General features: G+C 44.6%; 1 protein-coding gene across 6 annotated transcripts in view; it reads right to left on the minus strand.

The window, feature by feature from the left end:
* The window catches only part of ccdc181 (coiled-coil domain containing 181), a 69,647-nt gene that overhangs the window by 5,538 nt on the left and 44,702 nt on the right, over positions 1-19,407 (minus strand). For 5 of the 6 annotated variants that reach the window (XM_070892937.1, XM_070892941.1, XM_070892938.1 and 2 more), the window contains 3 exons: positions 15,050-15,179; positions 12,003-12,956; positions 9,867-10,013 (listed from right to left, as the gene is read on the minus strand). In XM_070892937.1, coding sequence (XP_070749038.1) covers positions 9,867-10,013; positions 12,003-12,956; positions 15,050-15,163 — 1,215 coding nt within the window. In that variant the 5' untranslated portion in view covers positions 15,164-15,179. The remainder of the gene's footprint in view (positions 1-9,866; positions 10,014-12,002; positions 12,957-15,049; positions 15,180-19,407) is intronic. The other variant, XM_070892943.1, reaches the window with a different exon arrangement.

Consider the following 19,407-nt stretch of genomic DNA (forward strand, 5'->3'; position numbering starts at 1 on the left):
GTAGGGCTGCCTTACACTAAGATTATATACCCAATATATGATCATTTGTGAACAGCCAAAATTAAATCATATTTGAAAAACTATTTTATTCTGTGTGAGATCAATTGTAATAATGACACCCAACTTTGTAGTTCTAAATTGTGTGTTTGTTCCCATTTTCAATTTTTCTTCCTCCCTAGAGTACTCTCTCTGAACTTCCCTTCCCAGGCCTCAACTGTTACCTCAAGCAACAAAGCCAAAGAGTTGCATAAAATTAGCCATGACTGACATCACTTAGATTTTCCCTCCTATCTGAGGTTATGCCTCACTTCATCTGATATTTTCCCAATGGTGAAAGATAAGTTTGGAAGCTATCAAGTAGGATATCATGGAATAGAAATTTTAACCCACCATGTATTACAGGTTATTAGGCAGAACACATTGTAAGCTGCTGTCAGTGTTGCCGTTAGGGAAAAGTAAGAGCCATATATAAATTACAGCTCTGCACCACTTGCTCTGCCATCATTGGCAGCCTGAGAGGAAATTCCCTTTTTTCTTTCTAATTCTTTTTAAACAGTATATTTGCATCTGGATTTTTGTGTCTTCTCAAACGAAAATATTTTGCTTTTGTAAAGTAATAGTTTGTGGTGTAGCACCCAGGCTAGTTCACTTTATTGCCTACAACTCGAAAGTTCACCAAGGAAACTTATACATGATATTCAAAATTAATAATACACAAAACTGGGACACTGGTAGTAATGATCCAGCCCAAAATGAACTAATATATATCCTCAAATGCACCAGTTTGAACAATTGCAGGAAAAGTTAATCAAATGCAGATTCTGTGCAGTATTTTTATGAGAAGAAGCACTTTGCATTGGTACAAATACAATTGGGACTAAAGTGTTTTTGTTTACCCAGCTATACGAAAAGTTTCAATAACTACAATATTTTAAGATCATTTCTATAAAATTAACTGCTAAAACATGATAATTTATCAACTTGTAATTAATAGTCCTGAATTATTTGAGTGATATCCCAATTTTACTTGGTTTACTTTGAACACATTATATGGCAAGTCTTTACATCTCAAATCATACTGTGAAATTACCAAATCTGTGCAGTCTTTGTCATACACATTCAGATAGATTGGTTCATTTGTAATTTTGTATACTCGTTTCCTATATCATATTAATTTAATAATTTACCTTACTTTTTATACATTATGCATTAAACCAAAGTATTCCCATTATGATAGTGACAATTTTAATTTTAGTTTATGCCCAATGACAATTCTGATCCCAGAAGTTTAGGTAGGTGATGCAATTAAATCAATCTACTCCAAGCTCAGAGAAATTACTTTGTTACATGTCTTACAACAATAAATTGCATTTGTATAGCACCTTTAATGTAGTAAAATGCCCCAAGGCACTTCACAAGAGCACAATTTGACACTGAGCCACGTGTGGAGATATTAGGACAGGTGAACAAAAGCTTGGTCAATGAGATAGGTTTTAAGAAGCATCTTAAAGGAGGAGGAGAGAGTTAGCAAAGAGTGCTCTCGGGAGGGAATTCCAGAGGTTAGAGCCTAGACACCTTTTGTCGCTCCACTGCCGGCCGTGTCTTCAGGTGTCTGCTAGTTACAACCTAAAAAAACTAACAGATTTGTCAAACATGATTTCCCTTTCATAAATCAGTGTTGACTCTGCCCAATTCTATTATTATTTTCTAAGTCCCCTGTTACCACGTCCTTAATAATAGATTCTAGCATTTGTGCGACTATTAATGTCAGGCTAACTAGTCTGTAGTTCGCTGTTTTCTTTCTCCCTCCTTTTTTTTTACTAATATTAATTTCTTTCAGTTCCTCATTCTCGTTAGACCCTTGGTGCCCCACTATTTCCGAGAGGATTTTTGTGTCTTCTTCCGTGAAGACAACGGGGGCGAAATTGCTCCGCGCTGGGTTTTTTAAAATCGCCCAGTGGCAGCAGCATGCAGGAGCCCCGAAATTGGCACCTGAAGTTTCAAAAATGATGCTGGCACTCTCGGGCTGGGATGGAGGCAGGAGAGTGGCGCTCTGAGTCACAAGGCGTCGCAACGTCCCGTCTCAAAGGGAAGGGACGCTGAAAAGCCTAGGGCCAGCTTTGTGGTGCCCACTGGGCTACCAGGGAGGGTTTTGCCAGGGCCAGTGGCCTGACATCCAAGGGGAGGTGCCGGGCTGCCTGTTGGCGGCCTGGCTGAACCAGCGGCTGCCATTGTCGTCCGACAATTAAATTAAGATAGCGGCTGTGGCGCTAGGCCCTCCCGTCGGTGGCATCGCCCGGCGCCGGCTGCGCTCCAGTGGGGCAATTTCCCCCATGGGGCGCAAAATGGGCGGCGTGGGTCAATAAGGGATCGGCGCGCACAGCAATGACATCACCACCACCCAGGGCACCAAAGTCGTTTTTGCCCTCGGCATCCCGGGGGCAATTCTGGCTGGGTCATTTCCGCCGCCTACCCCCGGACGCAAACCACTTATCGCCCACTTAGTGTCGGCTGAAGCCGCTAACGGACCTGGTGCAAAGGGGCAATTAATAGTTTTGATTTAATAGCCGTTATGGAGACGTGGTTGCAAAGTGACCAAGATTAGGAACTAAATATTCCAGGATACATAACTTTTAGAAGAGATAGGCAAAATGGAAAAGGAGGAGAGGTAGCCCTGTTAATAAAGGTTGGAATAAATTAGTATAGAGAAAGGATCGTAGCTCAGAAAATTAAGAAGTAGAATCAGTTTGAGTGGAGCTAAGAAACAGCAAGGGGAAGAAAACATTGATGGGAGTTGGCCCCAAAGTATTGTTTAATTTCTCTACCATTTCCTTATTCCCCATTGTAATTTCTCTGGTCTCAGCCTGTAAGGGACCCACATTTACTTAATCTTTTCCTTTTTACTTACCTATAGAAGCTTTTGCCATCTGTTTTTATGTCTCTCGCTAATTTACTCTCATATTCTATTTTCCCTTTCTTGATCAATTTCTTGGTCCTCCTTTGCTGAATTCTAAAATCCTACCAATCCTCAAGCTTACTGCTCTTTTTGGCAACATTATAAGCCTCTTCCATTGACCCAATACTATCTTTACTTCTCTTCTTAGCCACAGTTGAACAACTTTGCCTGTGGGGCTTTTGTGCCTTAAAGGAATGTATATTTGTTGTAAATTATGTATTAATTCTTTAAATGCTAGCCATTGCTTGTCTACCGTCATACCTTTTAATGTAGTTTCCCAATCTACCTTAGCCAACTTGCCTCTCATACCTACGTACTTTGCTTTGTTTAGATTTAAGACCCTAGTTTCAGATTTAACTAAATCATTTTCAAACTTAATATAAAATTCTATTATATTATGGTCACTCTTCCGTAAGGGCCCCTTTACTACAAGGTTATTAATTAACCCTTTCTCATTGCACAGTACTAGATCTAAAATAACCTGTTCCCTAGTTGGTTCCTCAATATACTGATCTAGAAAACTGTATACATTCCATGGATTTGTACTCCATACTATTACTACAAATTTGATTTGCCCAGCCTATATGTAGATTAAAGTCCCCCATAATTACTGTATTACCCTTGCTACATGCCCCTCTAATTTCCTGATATATACTGTGCCCTACATTACAACTACTGTTTGGGGGCCTATAAACAACTCCCATCAATGTTTTCTTCCCCTTGCTGTTTCTTAGCTCCACTCAAACTGATTCTACTTCTTAATTTTCTGAGCTACGATCCTTTCTCTATACTAATTTATTCCAACCCTTATTAACAGGGCTACCTCTCCTCCTTTTCCATTTTGCCTATCTCTTCTAATTGTTATGTATCCTGGAATATTTAGTTCCTAATCTTGGTCACTTTGCAACCACGTCTCCATAATGGCTATTAAATCAAAACTATTAATTTCTATCTATGCTATTAATTCATCTATTCATCCAATGCTTCGCGCAGATATAGTGCCTTTAGCTTTGACTGTTTTCTATTTTTCCCTGATGTCATCTTAGTCACTGATGCCCTATTATCTTTGTTACTCTCTCTGTTCCTTCCTGACCCATTCTGCTTATTTTTACCCAAAACTCTGCTCTGCTCTCGAGCCTTGACATTTCACTTGCTGCTTTTAAATTGACTCTTTCTTGAAACTTCCCCCCATTTCATTAGTTTAAAGCCCTGTCTACTGCCCTAGTTATTCAATTCACAAAGACACTGGTTTCAACCTGGTTTAAGTGGAGCCCGTCCCAACGGAACAGCTCCCTCTTTCCCCAGTAATGGTGCCAGTGCCCCATGATGCAAAACCCCTGCCTCCCGCACCATTCTTTGAGCCACGCATTTAACCTTCTAATCTGCTTATCCCTATGCCAATTGGCACATGGCTCAGGTAACAATCCAGAGATTATTACCTTTGAGGTTCTGCTTTTTAATTTGGACCCCAACTGCTCAAACTCTCTCAGCAGAACCTCAGAGGTTAGACTAGAATGAAAGAATAAACCTAAATAGTGGATTTCTCCATCATTTTAAAATGTTGTGCAAGAATCTTCCTTTTGAACCATAAACATATTTGTTAAAAATTATATTAGGGACATCCAACAATAGTCACAGATGTGTGCATCAGTTTGCCTTTTTGCTTGAAATGGATATATCCCCATGCACAATTGTCAGTGAGACAGCCATCAAAAAGAATATAGAATAGGGACTTTAATCTCTTACAGAAAGTTTTATTGAAAAATTACACCCAAGCAAAGTGTAAAGAGGAATGAGACACAATCTACTACAGGGTTCATGACATAGCCATCATCACTCATCATGACCTCACGAACAACAAAGGTTCATCTGGTAGGGTGCTGTTGAAGTAAAAATCCTTCATGTTGCTGAAAGTCATTATGCACATTTTAATTAAAATGTTTATTTGAAGGTTACATTCTGTCCAATCACAGACACTGCATGTACGTAGCATCATTTCCTCTCCCACAATTAACAAGACAGTTAAATGAAGTCTAAACAAAAATTCCTCATCTGAACACTTTAAGACCAGAATTTTATTCCATTTCTCCTATTGTAGATGTCATATATGCAACCACAATGTAACACCACTGTATTACTGTATACACTCAACCTAGATGCACATCTTGACCACAAGGGGTGAACTTGTGGGAGACACTCCTTACCTGATCACACAGGTATAAAAAGGGAGGTCCCACACAGGGTCATCGTCTTTGGAGTCCTTTAAATAAAGAGAGCAGGTCACAGAGTGACCTTGTCCCCAGAATATGCCTCGGGTGGTTTCATGCTGTAGAGTAAGGACTTTACATTGGCGATGAGAAACGGGAATTCACGGCCCACGAGAATGGCCACCGGTAACACAGAGGAACGGTACTGTGTTGGGGAAGACTGGGACGATTTTGTTGAGAGGTTTCAGCAAAGCTTTGTTACGAAAGAATGGCTGGGGGATGCAGCGGCCGACAAACGAAGGGCTCATCTTTTGACCAGCTGCGGACCAAAGACTTACGCGCTCATGAAGGACTTACTAGCACCCGAAAAGTCGGCGGACAAAACCTTTGAAGAACTTAGCAAATTGATCGGGGAGCACCTCAAACCGGCGAGTAGCATACATATGGCCCGACACAGATTCTAAATCCACCGACATCGTGAAGGACAGAGCATACCGGACTCCATAGCGGACCTCCGGCGTTTGGCCAGCCTTTGTAAGTTCACAGACGCCTGCAGGGGGGGAGATGCTAAGGGGCTTCTTTATCGAGGGAATCGATCATGCGGGAATTTCCCGCAAATTAATTGAGACCAAGGATTTGACCTTGGAAGCGACGGCGTTGATGGCTCAAACTTTCATGGCAGGGGAGGAAGAGACGAAAATATACGCGCGCAATTCTGCCTCTAACGCGGCGATGGATCAGGGAGTCAACATCATCAATGCGACTCAGAGCCCTGTAGGCAGGCAGGGGCAGTCCGACATTCCCCAGGCAGCAATAGACCCCAGAGTAGGACTGCAACAGAGAAAATGGCAGGCTGAATGGACATTCATGCCATCACAGTGGACAATGCGGCCCGGGATGGGGCCATTGACACCCACTAATAGGGTACTTTAGAGCAGTCAAAGGGACAGTCAGCGTGGAATGCCTGGCCATAGTCCTTTTGTTCCCAACAATGGAAACTTTAACTCATGCTGGAGGTGTGGGGGAAAACACTCAGCTAGATCTTACAGATTTTAACAGTTTGTCTGCAGGAACTGAAATCTCAGTGGCCATTTAGCTCAAATGTGCAGGAAGCCTACAACCAGACTAATATACGAGGTGGATGGACCAGAAGAGGGTTCTTTGAGGCAGGATGACTTTTGGGGCAAATCGATGGACGCCGAGGTTCAGCAGGTCCAAGTGGCGAATATTCACAGTTCATACACCAGAACGCCACCAATGATGATGAGGGTTTTATTAAATGGCATCTCTGTACGCATGGAGCTGGACACTGGGGCCAGTCAGTCACTCATAGGAGTTCAGCAATTTGACAAGCTATGGCCACTTAAAGCCAGTAGACCCAAATTAGCATGCATCGAGACACAATTACGGACTTACACCAAAGAAATCATTCCGGTGCTAGGCAGTGCAATGTTGGCTGTCACACACAATGGGATAGTGAATCGGCTGCCGCTCTGGATTGTTCCGGGCAATGGTCCCACACTGTTGGGGAGGAGCTGGTTAGCCAAGATGAACTGGAAATGGGGGGATGTTCACGCAATGTCATCTGTGGAACGAAGTTCGTGCTCACAAGTCCTACAACAATTCGATTCACTATTCCAACCGGGCGTCGGGACTTTCAAAGGCACTAAGGTAGAGATACACATCACCCCGGACGCCAGGCCAGTGCACCACAAAGCCAGAGCGGTGCCTTTTATGATGCGGGAACAGATAGAGAGCGAACTGGACCGGCTGTTGAGAGAGGGCCTCATCTCGCCTGTTGAATTCAGCGACTGGGCGAGCCCCATCGTTCCCGTCCTAAAAGAGGATGGCTCGGTCAGGATCTGTGGCGACTACAAGGCCACCATCAATCGGGTGTCCCTACAAAATCAATATCCGCTCCCGAGACCGGAGGATCTCTTCGCCACGCTGGCAGGTAGCAAGCTGTTCACCAAGTTGGACCTCATTTCAGCCTATATGACCCAGGAACTGGCCGACGAATCTAAACTACTGACCACCAGGGACTGTTCGTTTATAACAGGTGCCCGTTTGGCATTCGATCAGCGGCCGCAATTTTTCAACAAAACATGGAAAGCCTGCTTAAATCTATTCCTGGAATGATCACGGGTCGAGACACCGAAGAACACCTCCACAACCTGGAGGAGGTGCTACGCCGACTGGACCGGGTAGGCCTGCGACTCAAGAAGTCTAAATGTGTGTTCTTAGCTCCTGAGATTGAGTTTCTGGGCAGGAGGGTCTTTGGAGTCCTGTAAATAAAGAGAGCAGGTCACAGAGTGACCTTGTCCCCAGAATGTGCCGCTTGTGGTTTCATGCTATAGAGTAAAGACTTTACAGTAGAAAAAAGTGAGGGGCTTCTGTCCACTTTGTTTTTTGCTTGAAGCACTGCAAATTGGTATTGGTGCTATACAACACTGGGATAGCAGTGATGACGTTGTCTATTTTTTGTGTTGGAGTGGAGGCAACATTTTCTCCAAGCTTCTGTTTAAAAATCAAAGAAAATGGTCTTTTTAACTCTCAGCAGGGTCTTTGGCCATTTCTCACAATGGGGTTACATTGTAGTGCAGTCACGATTGCCTTTATCCAAATCACAAATCTCTTGGCTTTAAGATAGAGGTTTAAATATTTCTAAGAGCTGTGCATGTGGATACTCTATTGCAAGATCTATCCACTGTTTCTTACTGCTGTTTCTTATAAAGTATTACAATCAACTATTATGGCTATTTATTAGAGTAAGATATCAGTGTGATTTTGTTTTAATATATTTCAAGTCTCTATAATGGAGCACAATTGCGTAGAGAATTTATTTTGAGAATTATTAAGTATTTTAAGAACAAAAAGTAGACAAGAAATTTTTTAAAAGGAAAGCGATAAAACATATAGGGCCCAAGTTTCCACACGCGCCTAGAACGGCGCAGTCCTGACGTGGACGCCCGTTTTTCGCGCCACAAAGTGCACCTAAAAAAATCCTCCGTATTCTCCATCTCCCTGCAGGTCCTCTGGCCCTCGGCGCAGCCAGCACGAGCTGTGGGGGGGGGCAGAGCCAGGTTCCTGCGCTGAAAACAGTGCCGGGACCTCTGCACATGCGCGCTACAGTGGGCACGCAAGTGCAGTAGCTCCAGTCGCTGAACTGTGTGGGAGGGGCCCGAAGCACGCAGCCCCTAGCCCTGGCCGAATGGCCTCACTGGGGCTGCGTGAATAAGGCTCCTCCCACGGCCAGCTCCTGCTTCCCCCCCCCGACCAGACCCGACACCCGCTCCCCCCCCCCCTCCTGCATCCGGACCAGACCCGACACCCGCTCCCCGCCCCCCCGCCCTGCCTCCGGACCAGACCCGACACCCGCTCCCCGCTACCCCGCCCTGCCTCCGGACCAGACCCGACACCCGCTCCCCGCTCCCCCCTGCCTCCGGACCAGACCAGACACCCACTCCAACACCCCCCCTGCCTCCGGACCAGACCCGACACCTGCTCCCCCCCCCCCGACTGGACCCGACCCGACCCGCGCTCCTGTTCCCGCTCCCCGCCTCCCCGACTGGACCCGACCCGAGCTCCAGTTCCCGCTCCGCCCCCCCCCCCGCCGACTGGACCCAACCCGACCCGCGCTCCTGTTCCCGCTCCGCCCCCCCCCCCAACCCCCCCCCCCCTGACTGGACCCGACCCGACCCGCGCTCCTGTTCCCGCTCCCCGCCTCCCCGACTGGACCCGACCCGAGCTCCAGTTCCCGCTCCGCCCCCCCGCCGACTGGACCCGACCCGACCCGCGCTCCTGTTCTCGCTCCCCGCCCCCCTGACTGGACCCGACCCGACCCGCGCTCCCGCCCCCCGCTCCCGGACTGGATCCGACCTGACCTCCCCCCCCTCTCCCCACCACACCCCCCCCGGACCCAAACCGACCCGACCCGACCCGACGCTACCTACCTGTAAATCTGGTGCTGGGGACGGGCCCTGCCCGAAGTCTCGGGCCGGCCCGTTCAGCCTTCGGTCCCGAAAGGCCTGCCTGAAGCATTTTCACACAGGTAGGAAGATGGTTTATTTAATCTTTTCTTTGCTTATAAATGTTTATTCAGGTTGGATTTATTTGTATAATATTTGCATAAGTATAAATAAGGATTTATTATAGAATTTAGTGACTTCCCTTCCCCCCCCCCCACCCCTCCCCCTCCACCACGTTCTGGACGCCTAATTTGTAACCTGCGCCTGATTTTTTTAATGTGTAGAACAGGTTTTTTCAGTTCTACAAAAATCTTCACTTGCTCCATTCTACTTTAGTTTGGAGTACGTTTTCACTGTGGAAACTTTCAAATCAGGTGTCAGTGGCCGGACACACCCCCTTTTGAAGAAAAAATTCTGTTCCAAAGTAGAACTGTTCTAACTGACTAGAACTGCAGAAAAAAAAATGTGGAGAATTGCGATTTCTAAGATAGTCCGATCTCCACCAGTTGCTCCTAAAAATCAGGCGCAAATCATGTGGAAACTTGGGCCCATAGAGTAACATTACCAAAAAGCAGGTAAACAAAATGGATACTGTCTCCTTCATGAGAAAAAGGTTAAGGTGCTTACGGTTAAGATCGTAATCAGAGCCAGATTTTCCTGCAGTGTAATTTGATAAATTATGCAGAACTAAGAGTTCAAGTTTCAGAAAAAGTACAACAATTCTAATTACAGTACCTTACTATTCTTTCTTTCTATTTCCTTTGCACATTGAATTCTCCTTTCTTCATGATGCTGCTGTTTCTTCTTTTGAAGCCAGACCCCAAAAGCTATCTTATTCTCCTCTTTCTTCCGCTCCTCTTCCTCAGTTTTTCTTGCCCCTATCTTATACAACAAATTATCATATTTAACTAAGCTGTAACAAGGGGACAATCATTAATCTTGTCAATCCCATAGAACCACTTTACTAACCCCACCCCTCCAGTTTATACAACCATAATTTCTCCCCTCTCAGATACAGCAGTTTCTATAGCATTGTGCAATTTCTTAGAGATTGTTAAATGGTCACAGCCACAGCCATCTTACTATACACTTTTCTAAAAAAAAAACAATATTTTCATAATTTATTAAAATATTGTAAACAGTAGCTCTGACTTTTATAAACTAAGAAACATGTGAAGGGCTAAAGCCCATAATGAAGGCCAATATCAAAACAGTAGAAGAGATAAAGCAAGAGTTCTGACGAAGGGTCGTCAACCCGAAACGTTAACTCTGTTTTTCTCTCCAAAGACGCTGCCTGACCCACTGAGATTTCCAGCATTCTCTGTTTTTATTTAAGCAAGAGATAGTGTTGACATCAAACTTTGGATTGTAAAGCATATATATTGCAGGAATTAGAAAAATCTAAGGAAGTTAAGGAGTTCCATGGTTTTGAAGTCCAGGGAAAGAATAAGTTTGAATAAAATTGTGTTATGAGTCTTGGAGCGTTATTATGCTATTGATTTGTATCTCAGATGGGTAAGCATTTCACTTTGCGCAGCGACAAATGAGCATGCGAACATTCATGCAGAGTTCTGTTCAGCAGCTAGTTAAATTTTAATTATAGCAGTCAACTAGAGTGTTATCACTTAGATATTGAGAATTAAGTTTAAAAACTGCCTGGGAATTTTTTTATCCAGTCTGATACCAAGTTTAGAGCTATATCAGTGTTAGAGCCCTCGATTTTAGTGCACACAACACCAACATGACTTCCAAATTAGAATGTCACTTTTAGTTGATGCACATTTGAAATCACACAAAAGTGGTCATATAACAACAGAGTTTATATAGATTTAAGAAACCGAAACAGCATGCAAGACAGCATATTTGGACCTTAGGAGAAACAAGAGATGAAAATTCAAAGGAGCAATGACTGTAGCATCTCAAGAAATGACAGAAGTTGAGCCTACATGAGAGAAGCATCAAACAAGAAGTTTCTGGTTGTATCCCTGGTTGCTGAAAGGAGTGATCAATATGTCAACAGGCCCTCTAGACAGGGAGGCAAAAATCCTGAAATAATTTAAGAAACAGTGGACATGTATATTTGTTTTAGATGGATGAGCTAAGATAGGTTGAATGGGCCTCCTCATGTGTAACTATTTTGTGATCTTATGAGTGCAAGTGTCTAACTTGATGTTAAATGTGATTTTCAAATAATCCACTGTAAACATTCAATATAATAATGTGGTGCACATCTTCGTTATGGCATATTCGTTATATGTTTAATTGTAATATGTTTAACAGTCACTTGATGGGCGTTGCTTTTTTCCAAAATAAAAATATAAAGGTTTAACTTTTATGAATAGAATACCAATGGTATAAACCAAATGCATGGCTCATCTCTGTGGTTTACAAAAGCAAAATGTACCAAGCCTTACTGTGTACTGTATAGCTTTTCTACCAGACATTATTCAGCATATTCACTCTGGTTTCCATTATATATTCTCCTACTTTTTCCAGACAGTTGTTGGAGCATGAAATACTTTGCCACAGAGATAAGGGATCTTCTAGCAAGGGAAAATTGGATAAATATTTGTAGCAGTGAAAAATACAAGGTAATAGGAGAAAACACGGCAGTGAGATTCGTTTTTGATTGGCTCATCTTAGCTGGCTCTTTGTGCTAGGTCAAAGTCCTCCTTCTGTGCTGTAAACTTCTATGGTTCTATAATAAACGTAGCTTCACCAGTGTCATCCACATCGCAAACAAAAGAAAATCCCACATTCTCAACATACTATTCTCACTAGGGTACAGATCCTCATAAGAAAGCATAAGCATCAACTAACAACTTGCTATAAAAGAACTTGATTTATATTGCTTTAATACCCCAAATCTACCTCCATCTTCAGCTGCTCTTTCTTTTGTTGAGTTCTCCAATTAAGCTCCTTTTGTTCTGGGGTAATCAGGTGGGCGGACTGTTTTGGGGAAACTATTGCAGATTGCACCCTTCGAGGTAATTTTTGAGCTCCATTCTTCTGTGTATTAACTGCAGAAGTTGCTCGATCCTTTGGTTCATCTGGTGGTTTTGGTGCATGAAGCATTTCTGTTGGCGATGGAGATAAACTGTTCTGACTGCTTGAGAGGTTGCTTCCTTTAGAATTATCTGAATTTAAATCATTGGAGCAGTGAGATTGTTTATTTTCATTCTCACTGAATGCATCAGCGATCTGAGGTAATAAACCTTGACTTTCAAAATCCTGTAAATTCACAAGTTCAAATTTTCCATCCTTTTCCATCAACACTTTTTTGTTCTTGTTTTTGTCCTCATCCCCCTCGTTTCCTGTGTTATCATAGATTTTTTGAGCATCATTTGAAATACACATTTCAGACATCTGATTTGTGACCTTTCCATTATCCTTTTCCATCTCAGAAAACTCCACAGGTGGCACTTCCAAGTCAACCAAATTGTCTTTGAACTTCAATCTGCGTTCTCGATTTTGATCCACAGGATCTTCATCTTGCAGCTTCTTGTTGGCTTGCTCAATCTTGTCCATTATATAGCGTTTTACTTCCTCACTCTGCTCTTCTCCTTCCTGCTGATCCTCCCGTTTTATTTCTTGTAATGAACTCTCGCTATCTGTATCTGATATGGGATCAGGCTGATTGGCAGTAACATTTCCCTCTCTACTGGTGATCTCTGTGTGGTTATTGAGATCTTCATTCAATTCACATGATTTTTCTGCATGACTTCCAAATTGTGTTTCATCTGCTGCGCTCTCCTTGTCTTCATTTTCCTCATTAACTAGTTCTTTATTAATTTGGGCTTCAATGTCTTCATCATCTTCATAATCCTGTGGAGAACCAGAGCATTCATCTGAGTAAACCTTAAAATTATTCTATTCACAGAATGATCATGACATTGTGGTAAAAAGATCCTTGAACATTTACTGGTTATTTTGAAACAGATCTTGGGGCCGAAATTGCTCCTTTAAAAAAAAAAAGAGTAATTATCAAAAGCAGAAAGCAATCAGCGCTCAGTCGGCGTGGAGGGGTCGACATTTTCTAAATTTCCCTCCTTTATTTTTGGAGCGGTGTACGGGGCTGCCCTGGCGGCAAACCCCTATCTGTCCGCATGTGGCTGGGTTGCAGAAAAGAATGATGGATGAACCAGGTGGTCAAGGGACAGCTCTTGTCGCCCAGTAGCCACCCTCTGGTTTGTCTTGGTGGCTCAAAGACTGTGGGAATAGCAGACTGGCCCAGAATAAAATCATGACTGCTGCCAAGATACTGGGCATTCACCATCTTGATGTGCTGAGCATGGTCACACCAACTGCACATTCAGCAAGTGGTAACCTTTGCGGTTGCGGAACAACTCAGCATTTATATACGGTGCCCGCAAAGCCACATGCGTGCAGTCGATGGCACCCTGCACCAGGGGGATGTCCGCTATCCTGGCAAAATCACATGCATGCTCCATCTGCTTCTCTCTAGTCAGAGAGAACACGATGAAGTTCCCTATTCTGCCATAAGGAGCTTCTGTCACCTCTCGTAAGCAGCAGTGGATGTTAAACTGGAAGATGTTACAGATGTCACCTGCTCCAGCATGGAAGGATCCCACATTAAGAAATTCAGGGTCACAGTCACCTTCACAGCCACTGCCAGTGCTGTCCTTGCCCTGGAGAGAGACTGCAGGTCTGGTTGCAAGAGGTGGCAGAGTTCTGTGAGTATCTCCTTTGTAAGTTGCAGATGTCTTAGACACTGCTCCTGGCTCAGGCTGAGGTAAGAGAATTGCTCTCAGAAGACCCTTGTTTGGCAAGGCCTCCTGCTGAGAGCCCTTTTCCCATTCCTCCTTCTGCGAGCAGCTTGTCCTCTTGTTTGCTGCCTTTGTTCCATCTCCCAGTCATGCTGAAGAGCAAGGGGGATGACAAATAGAGCACCCATGACTGGGAGCAAGTGGTCTGACCAGAACCCTTGAAAGCAAGGCCTTCTCCACTCCCCGTGATCTCACCAACTTTAAATAACTCTAGAAAGCTCCAATCAATTCCACAAATTTACAAAGAGCCAGTAGAAATCATAAAGCAAGTTACCTGAAAGTTGTTGATCCCTTTAAGTACCACTGGGGTCCTTCCTGCTGCTGAACATATGTTTAGCTGAGCGAGGTTGCGAGAGGTTAAGTTAGCTCCAGCAATTATCATGAAAATGGCGGCGCTGGCATCAAATCAGCTTGATGTCATATGCCTATTTACCATACTTTTAGCGTAAGCACCTAACAATGCCCTACCACCCTCACCAAGATGGTGTCCAGCACAGCCTGCACCAGAAGTGTGCGCGTGCTGCTCAGAAGCCATGTTGATCCCAATTCGGCACCCAAACAGCAGGAGCTACAGAACCGAATTTCTAGGCCTTGGAATTTAGGAGGAACAGAGGAAATTTCAGAGGTCCATTCACTATGGTAATATTGATTAAAAAAGCAAAGTTAAAATAAATGTAGTTAAAAGCATACACAAAAGATTTAGGTTTGTTGCTTGAAATGAAAAGGTGGGTAATTTTGAATTATAAAGAGATCACCAAATTTTAGTGAAACACAAAGTGCATTTTGGGGAAAGATCATGAAATGTAACTTCAAACAACAGTTTAAATTGATCATAATTAAACAGGTTCGGGATGTTTGCCTGCATTCCTTTTAATTTTTGTTTAACACTCTTGCAAATGCTTACTTTGCTGAAAAAAGCCATTTGCAGCAGATTAGGCTGATGTTCATATATTTTTCATTTTATTCCATAACATATATCTATCTGACAATTCTATTATACTGGGAATAAAGAAACAAACCTATCGGCAAGATCTTGACACTAAGGTTAACATCTACACCCCTATGAAAGTAATTGTACCTCACTAGTATCAATACATGCACCTAGCATACACAATTGTTTTCACTTATTACCTCTGGATCGTCATCACTATTTTTTGTTTCTTCATTGATCAACCAATCAAGGTCTTTCTCAAAGTCATCTTCATATTCTTCAACTTGTGAAGAAACGCTATTCTCTTCACTCATTTTTGTTTAGCAATTCCTTTAAGATTGAATAAAAGGACAATGAGAATAAGATTTACCACTACTGCTATTTTTGTTCTAAGAACTATGCAAGATTTCATGATACGCAAATCAACTAATATACAACAACATCAACATGTATTTATATAGCGCCTTTAACATCCCAAGGCGCTTCACAGGAGTGTTATAAAATAAAACCCTCAGGTTTGTATGCACATGTAGGCAGCAGGCGTTCTTGACCTTTATTGCAAAGGGGACGGAGTATAAAAGCAGGGAAGTCTTGCTACAGCTATACAAGGTTTTGGTGAGGCCACACCTGGAATACTGCGTGCAGTTTTGGTTTCCATATTTACGAAAGAATATACTTGCTTTGGAAGCAATTCAGAGAAGGTTCACTAGGTTGATTCCAGGGATGAGGGGATTGACATGAGGAAAGGTTGAGGAGGTTGGGCCTCTACTCATTGGAATTCAGAAGAATGAGATGTGATCTTATCGAAACATATAAGATTATGAGGGGGCTTGACAAGGTGGATGCAGAGAGGATGTTTCCACTGATAGGGGATGTTATGTCTCAAATAAAGCAATGTCACTGAGTACTGTAGAATTGAGTAAGTGTGAACTTAATCTCTTTATTCTGACTCCAGAGTGCCGGCACAGCATGGGAGGCCTGCTTATATGCAGTGCTCCCAAGGGATGCTGGGATCCCTTGGGACTCCAACAGATGTGCCCTCTGGTAGCAGTAGAATGCTGGTTACAAGGTGTTGCATACATAACATCACTCCCCGTCACCCCTCCTGCCCAAAGTCAATAGTACACTTATTTACAGGGTGAGACGATCTGGGGCTTTCCACTTCCTAGTCGATCGTCTCGGTACAAACACAGGTGCAGGTGAGTTGGTTGGGACTTCGCTGGGCTGCTGCACAGCTGGCCTTGATGGGCTGCTGGGGATGATGAGTTCAGCTTCGTGGTCAACCGTGATGTCGGTTGCCACTTGTGTGTGTATCGGAGGGTCGAAGTTGGTGGTGTCCTCTTCAGGTTGCTCGTGGCTGTCTGTGAATCGCAGTTTGGTTTGGTCCAAATGCTTTCTGCAAGTTAGTCCATTTGCAAGTTTGACCTCAAACACCCTACTCCCTTCTTTGGCTATGACAGTGCCAGCAAGCCATTTGGGACCATGTCCATAGTGGAGTACAAATACAGGGTCATTGACTTCAATATCACGTGACAAATTTGCGTGATCATGGTACATGCTTTGTTGATGCCGCCTGCCTTCGACATGATCATGGAGATCAGGGTGGACGAGAGAGCCTTGTTTTGAGTGCCCTTTTCATGAGCAGTTTGGCAGGGGGAACCCCGGTGAGCGAGTGGGGTCTGGTGCGGTAGCTGAGCAGGATTCGGGACAGGCGGGTCTGCAAGCAGCCTTGCGACACGCGTTTGAAGCTTTGCTTGATGGTTTGGACTGCCTGTTCTGCCTGGCCGTTAGATGCGTGCTTGAAAGGGGCAGATGTGACGTGCTTGATCCCATTGCGGGTCATGAATTCCTTGAATTCAGCACTGGTGAAGCACGGCCCATTGTTGCTGATAAGGACATCAGGCAAACATGGCTCATAGGCTTTCAATGGTGGCAGTGGACATGCTTATAGACATTATCACACACTCAATCCATTTTTAATAAGCATCCACAACAACCAAAAATATTTTGACTAGAAACGGGCCAGCAAAGTCAATGTGGATCCTAGACCACGGATTGGAGGGCCATGACTACAAACTTAGCGTTGCCTCCCTGGGTGCATTGCTCAGTTGAGAGCAAGTGTTGCACTGGCGCATGCAAGATTCCAAATCTGAGTCGATGCCGGGCCACCACACGTGGGATATGGCTTTCATCATTAGTATGCCTGGGTGGGTACTGTATAGGTCGCATACGAACGTCTTCCTGCAAAACAACGTGATTACCCCATAAAAGACAGTCCGCCTGTATGGACATTTCGTCTTTGCGCCGCTGGAACGGCTTGATTTCTTCAAGCATCTTCGCTGGGACGCTGGACCAGCTCCCATGGAGGACACATTTTTTTTTTTTACAAGGGACTGGCTGGTCCAGGTCCTGATCTGGCGGGCCGTAACGGGTGACTTTTTGTTTTCAAATGCATCCATCACCAAGAGCTGCAGGCTGTGCTATTTCCACCCCGGTGGTGGGCAATGGTAGCCGACTGAAAACATCAGCGCAGTTCTCTCTGCCTGGCCTGTGGCGAATTACATAGTTATATGCAGACATCGTGAGTGCCCATCTTTGGATGCGAGCAGAGGCATTGGTATTGATACCTTTGCTCTCTGAGAATTGCGACATGAGCGGCTTATGGTCAGTTTATAACTCGAACTTAAGCCCAAACAGATACTGGTGCATTTTTTTCACCTCGTAAGCGCATGCCAGAGCTTCTTTTTCAATCATGCTGTAGGCCCTTTCGGCCTTGGACAAACTCCTGGATGCATAAGCGAACGGTTGCAATGTTCCCGATTCATTTGCTTGTTGTAACACACACCCGACCACGTACGAAGCTAGCACTAAACGTTTACATGGGTCATTCAGAGCAAGCAGTTTGTTTGAACATAACAGATTTCTGGCTTTTTCAAAAGCAGTCTCTTGTGATTTCCCCCATACCCAGCCATCTCCCTTGCGTAGCAACACATGTAGAAGTTCTAGCAAGGTGCTTAACCCGGGTACGAAATTACCAAAATAATTGAGCAGTCCCAGGAACGACCGCAGCTCCGTCACGTTCTGTGGTCTCAGCGCGATCTTGATGGCCTCCGTCTTGGCTTCGGTGGGTCTGATGCCGTCTGCCGTGATTCTTCTCCCCAAGAACTCGACCTCTGGTGCCAGGAAAACACACTTCAAGCGTTTCAACCCGAGTCCCACACAATCTAGCTGACTTAGAACCTCTTCCAGGTTCTGCAAATGTCCCAACCAGTGATCAATCGGTCGTTCTGGAAAATACCACGGTGCGCGGAACCAACTTTAGCAGACTCCCCATGTTCCTTTGCAAAATAGCCGCGGCTGATCAAATCCCAAACAGGCATCTATTGTAGATGAACAGACCTTTGTGCGTGTTGATGCAGATGAGGCCTTTCAAAGATTCCGCCAGCTCCTGCGCCATGCAGACTGCGGTCAGTTCCAACTTGGTGAATGTCTTCCCTCCTGCCAGCATCGCAAATAGGTCGTCTGCTTTGGTCCTCAGTGTCTCAGTGTCCCAGTGTCCCAGTGCCCTAGTGTCTCTGTGTCTCTGTGTCCCCGTTTCCCAGTGTGCCAGTGTCTCTGTGTTTCCGTGTCTCAGTGTCCCAGAGTCCGTGTCTCTGTGACTCCGTGCCTCAGTGTCCCAGAGTTCCAGTTGGTAGCGGGTACTGGTCCTGCAGCGAAAAATGGTTAATTGTTACTTTATAATCCCCACAAATTCTGACCGTGCCATCGCCGTTGAGAACCGGAACAATTGGACTGGCCCACTCGTTGAACTCAACCAGCGCGATGAAGCCCTCTCCTTGCAGCCTGTCCAGCTCTATCTCCACTTTCTCTCACATCATGTATGGCACCGCACGTGCCTTGTGGTGGATGGGTCGTGTACCCGGAACCAAGTGGATCTGCGCCTTCGCCCCAGAGAAATTTCCGATGCCTGACTCAAACAACGACGGGAACTAGCTCAAAACCTGGGCACATGAGGCGTCGTCGACGAACAAAAGCATTCAGATATCGTCCCAGTTCCAGCGTGTTTTTCCCAGCCAGCTTCTGCCGAACAGTGTGGGGCCATCTCCTGGTACAATCCATAGTGGTAGTTCATGCACCGCTCTATCATAGACTTTTACTGCTGCGCTGCCAATTACAGTGATCAGCTCTTTAGTGTAAGTTCTCAGGTTGGTATAAATAGGGCTCAGCTTGGGCCTTTGTGCCTTGTTGCATCACAGCCTCTTGAAGGCCTTTTTGCTCATGATAGATTGACTCGCACCCGTGTCCAATTCCATGGATACTGGAATTCTGTTCAGTTCAACTTTTAACATGATCGGTGGACATTTCATGGTGAAGGTGTGTACCCCGTACACTTCTGCCTCCTTGGTTCGAGTCTCTAGTTCAGTTTGATCCGCCATGGATCGGTCTTCCTCTGCAACGTGATGGTTTGCAGGGTTTGCAGCTCGTCTGCACATTCGCTGGAGGGTCCCATTGTTCCACAGCCTTTACACGTATAGTGTTTGAAGTGGCATTGACGGGC

This window comes from Pristiophorus japonicus, chromosome 11 (genome assembly GCF_044704955.1).
Source record: "Pristiophorus japonicus isolate sPriJap1 chromosome 11, sPriJap1.hap1, whole genome shotgun sequence".
NCBI classification, from domain to species: domain Eukaryota; kingdom Metazoa; phylum Chordata; class Chondrichthyes; family Pristiophoridae; genus Pristiophorus; species Pristiophorus japonicus.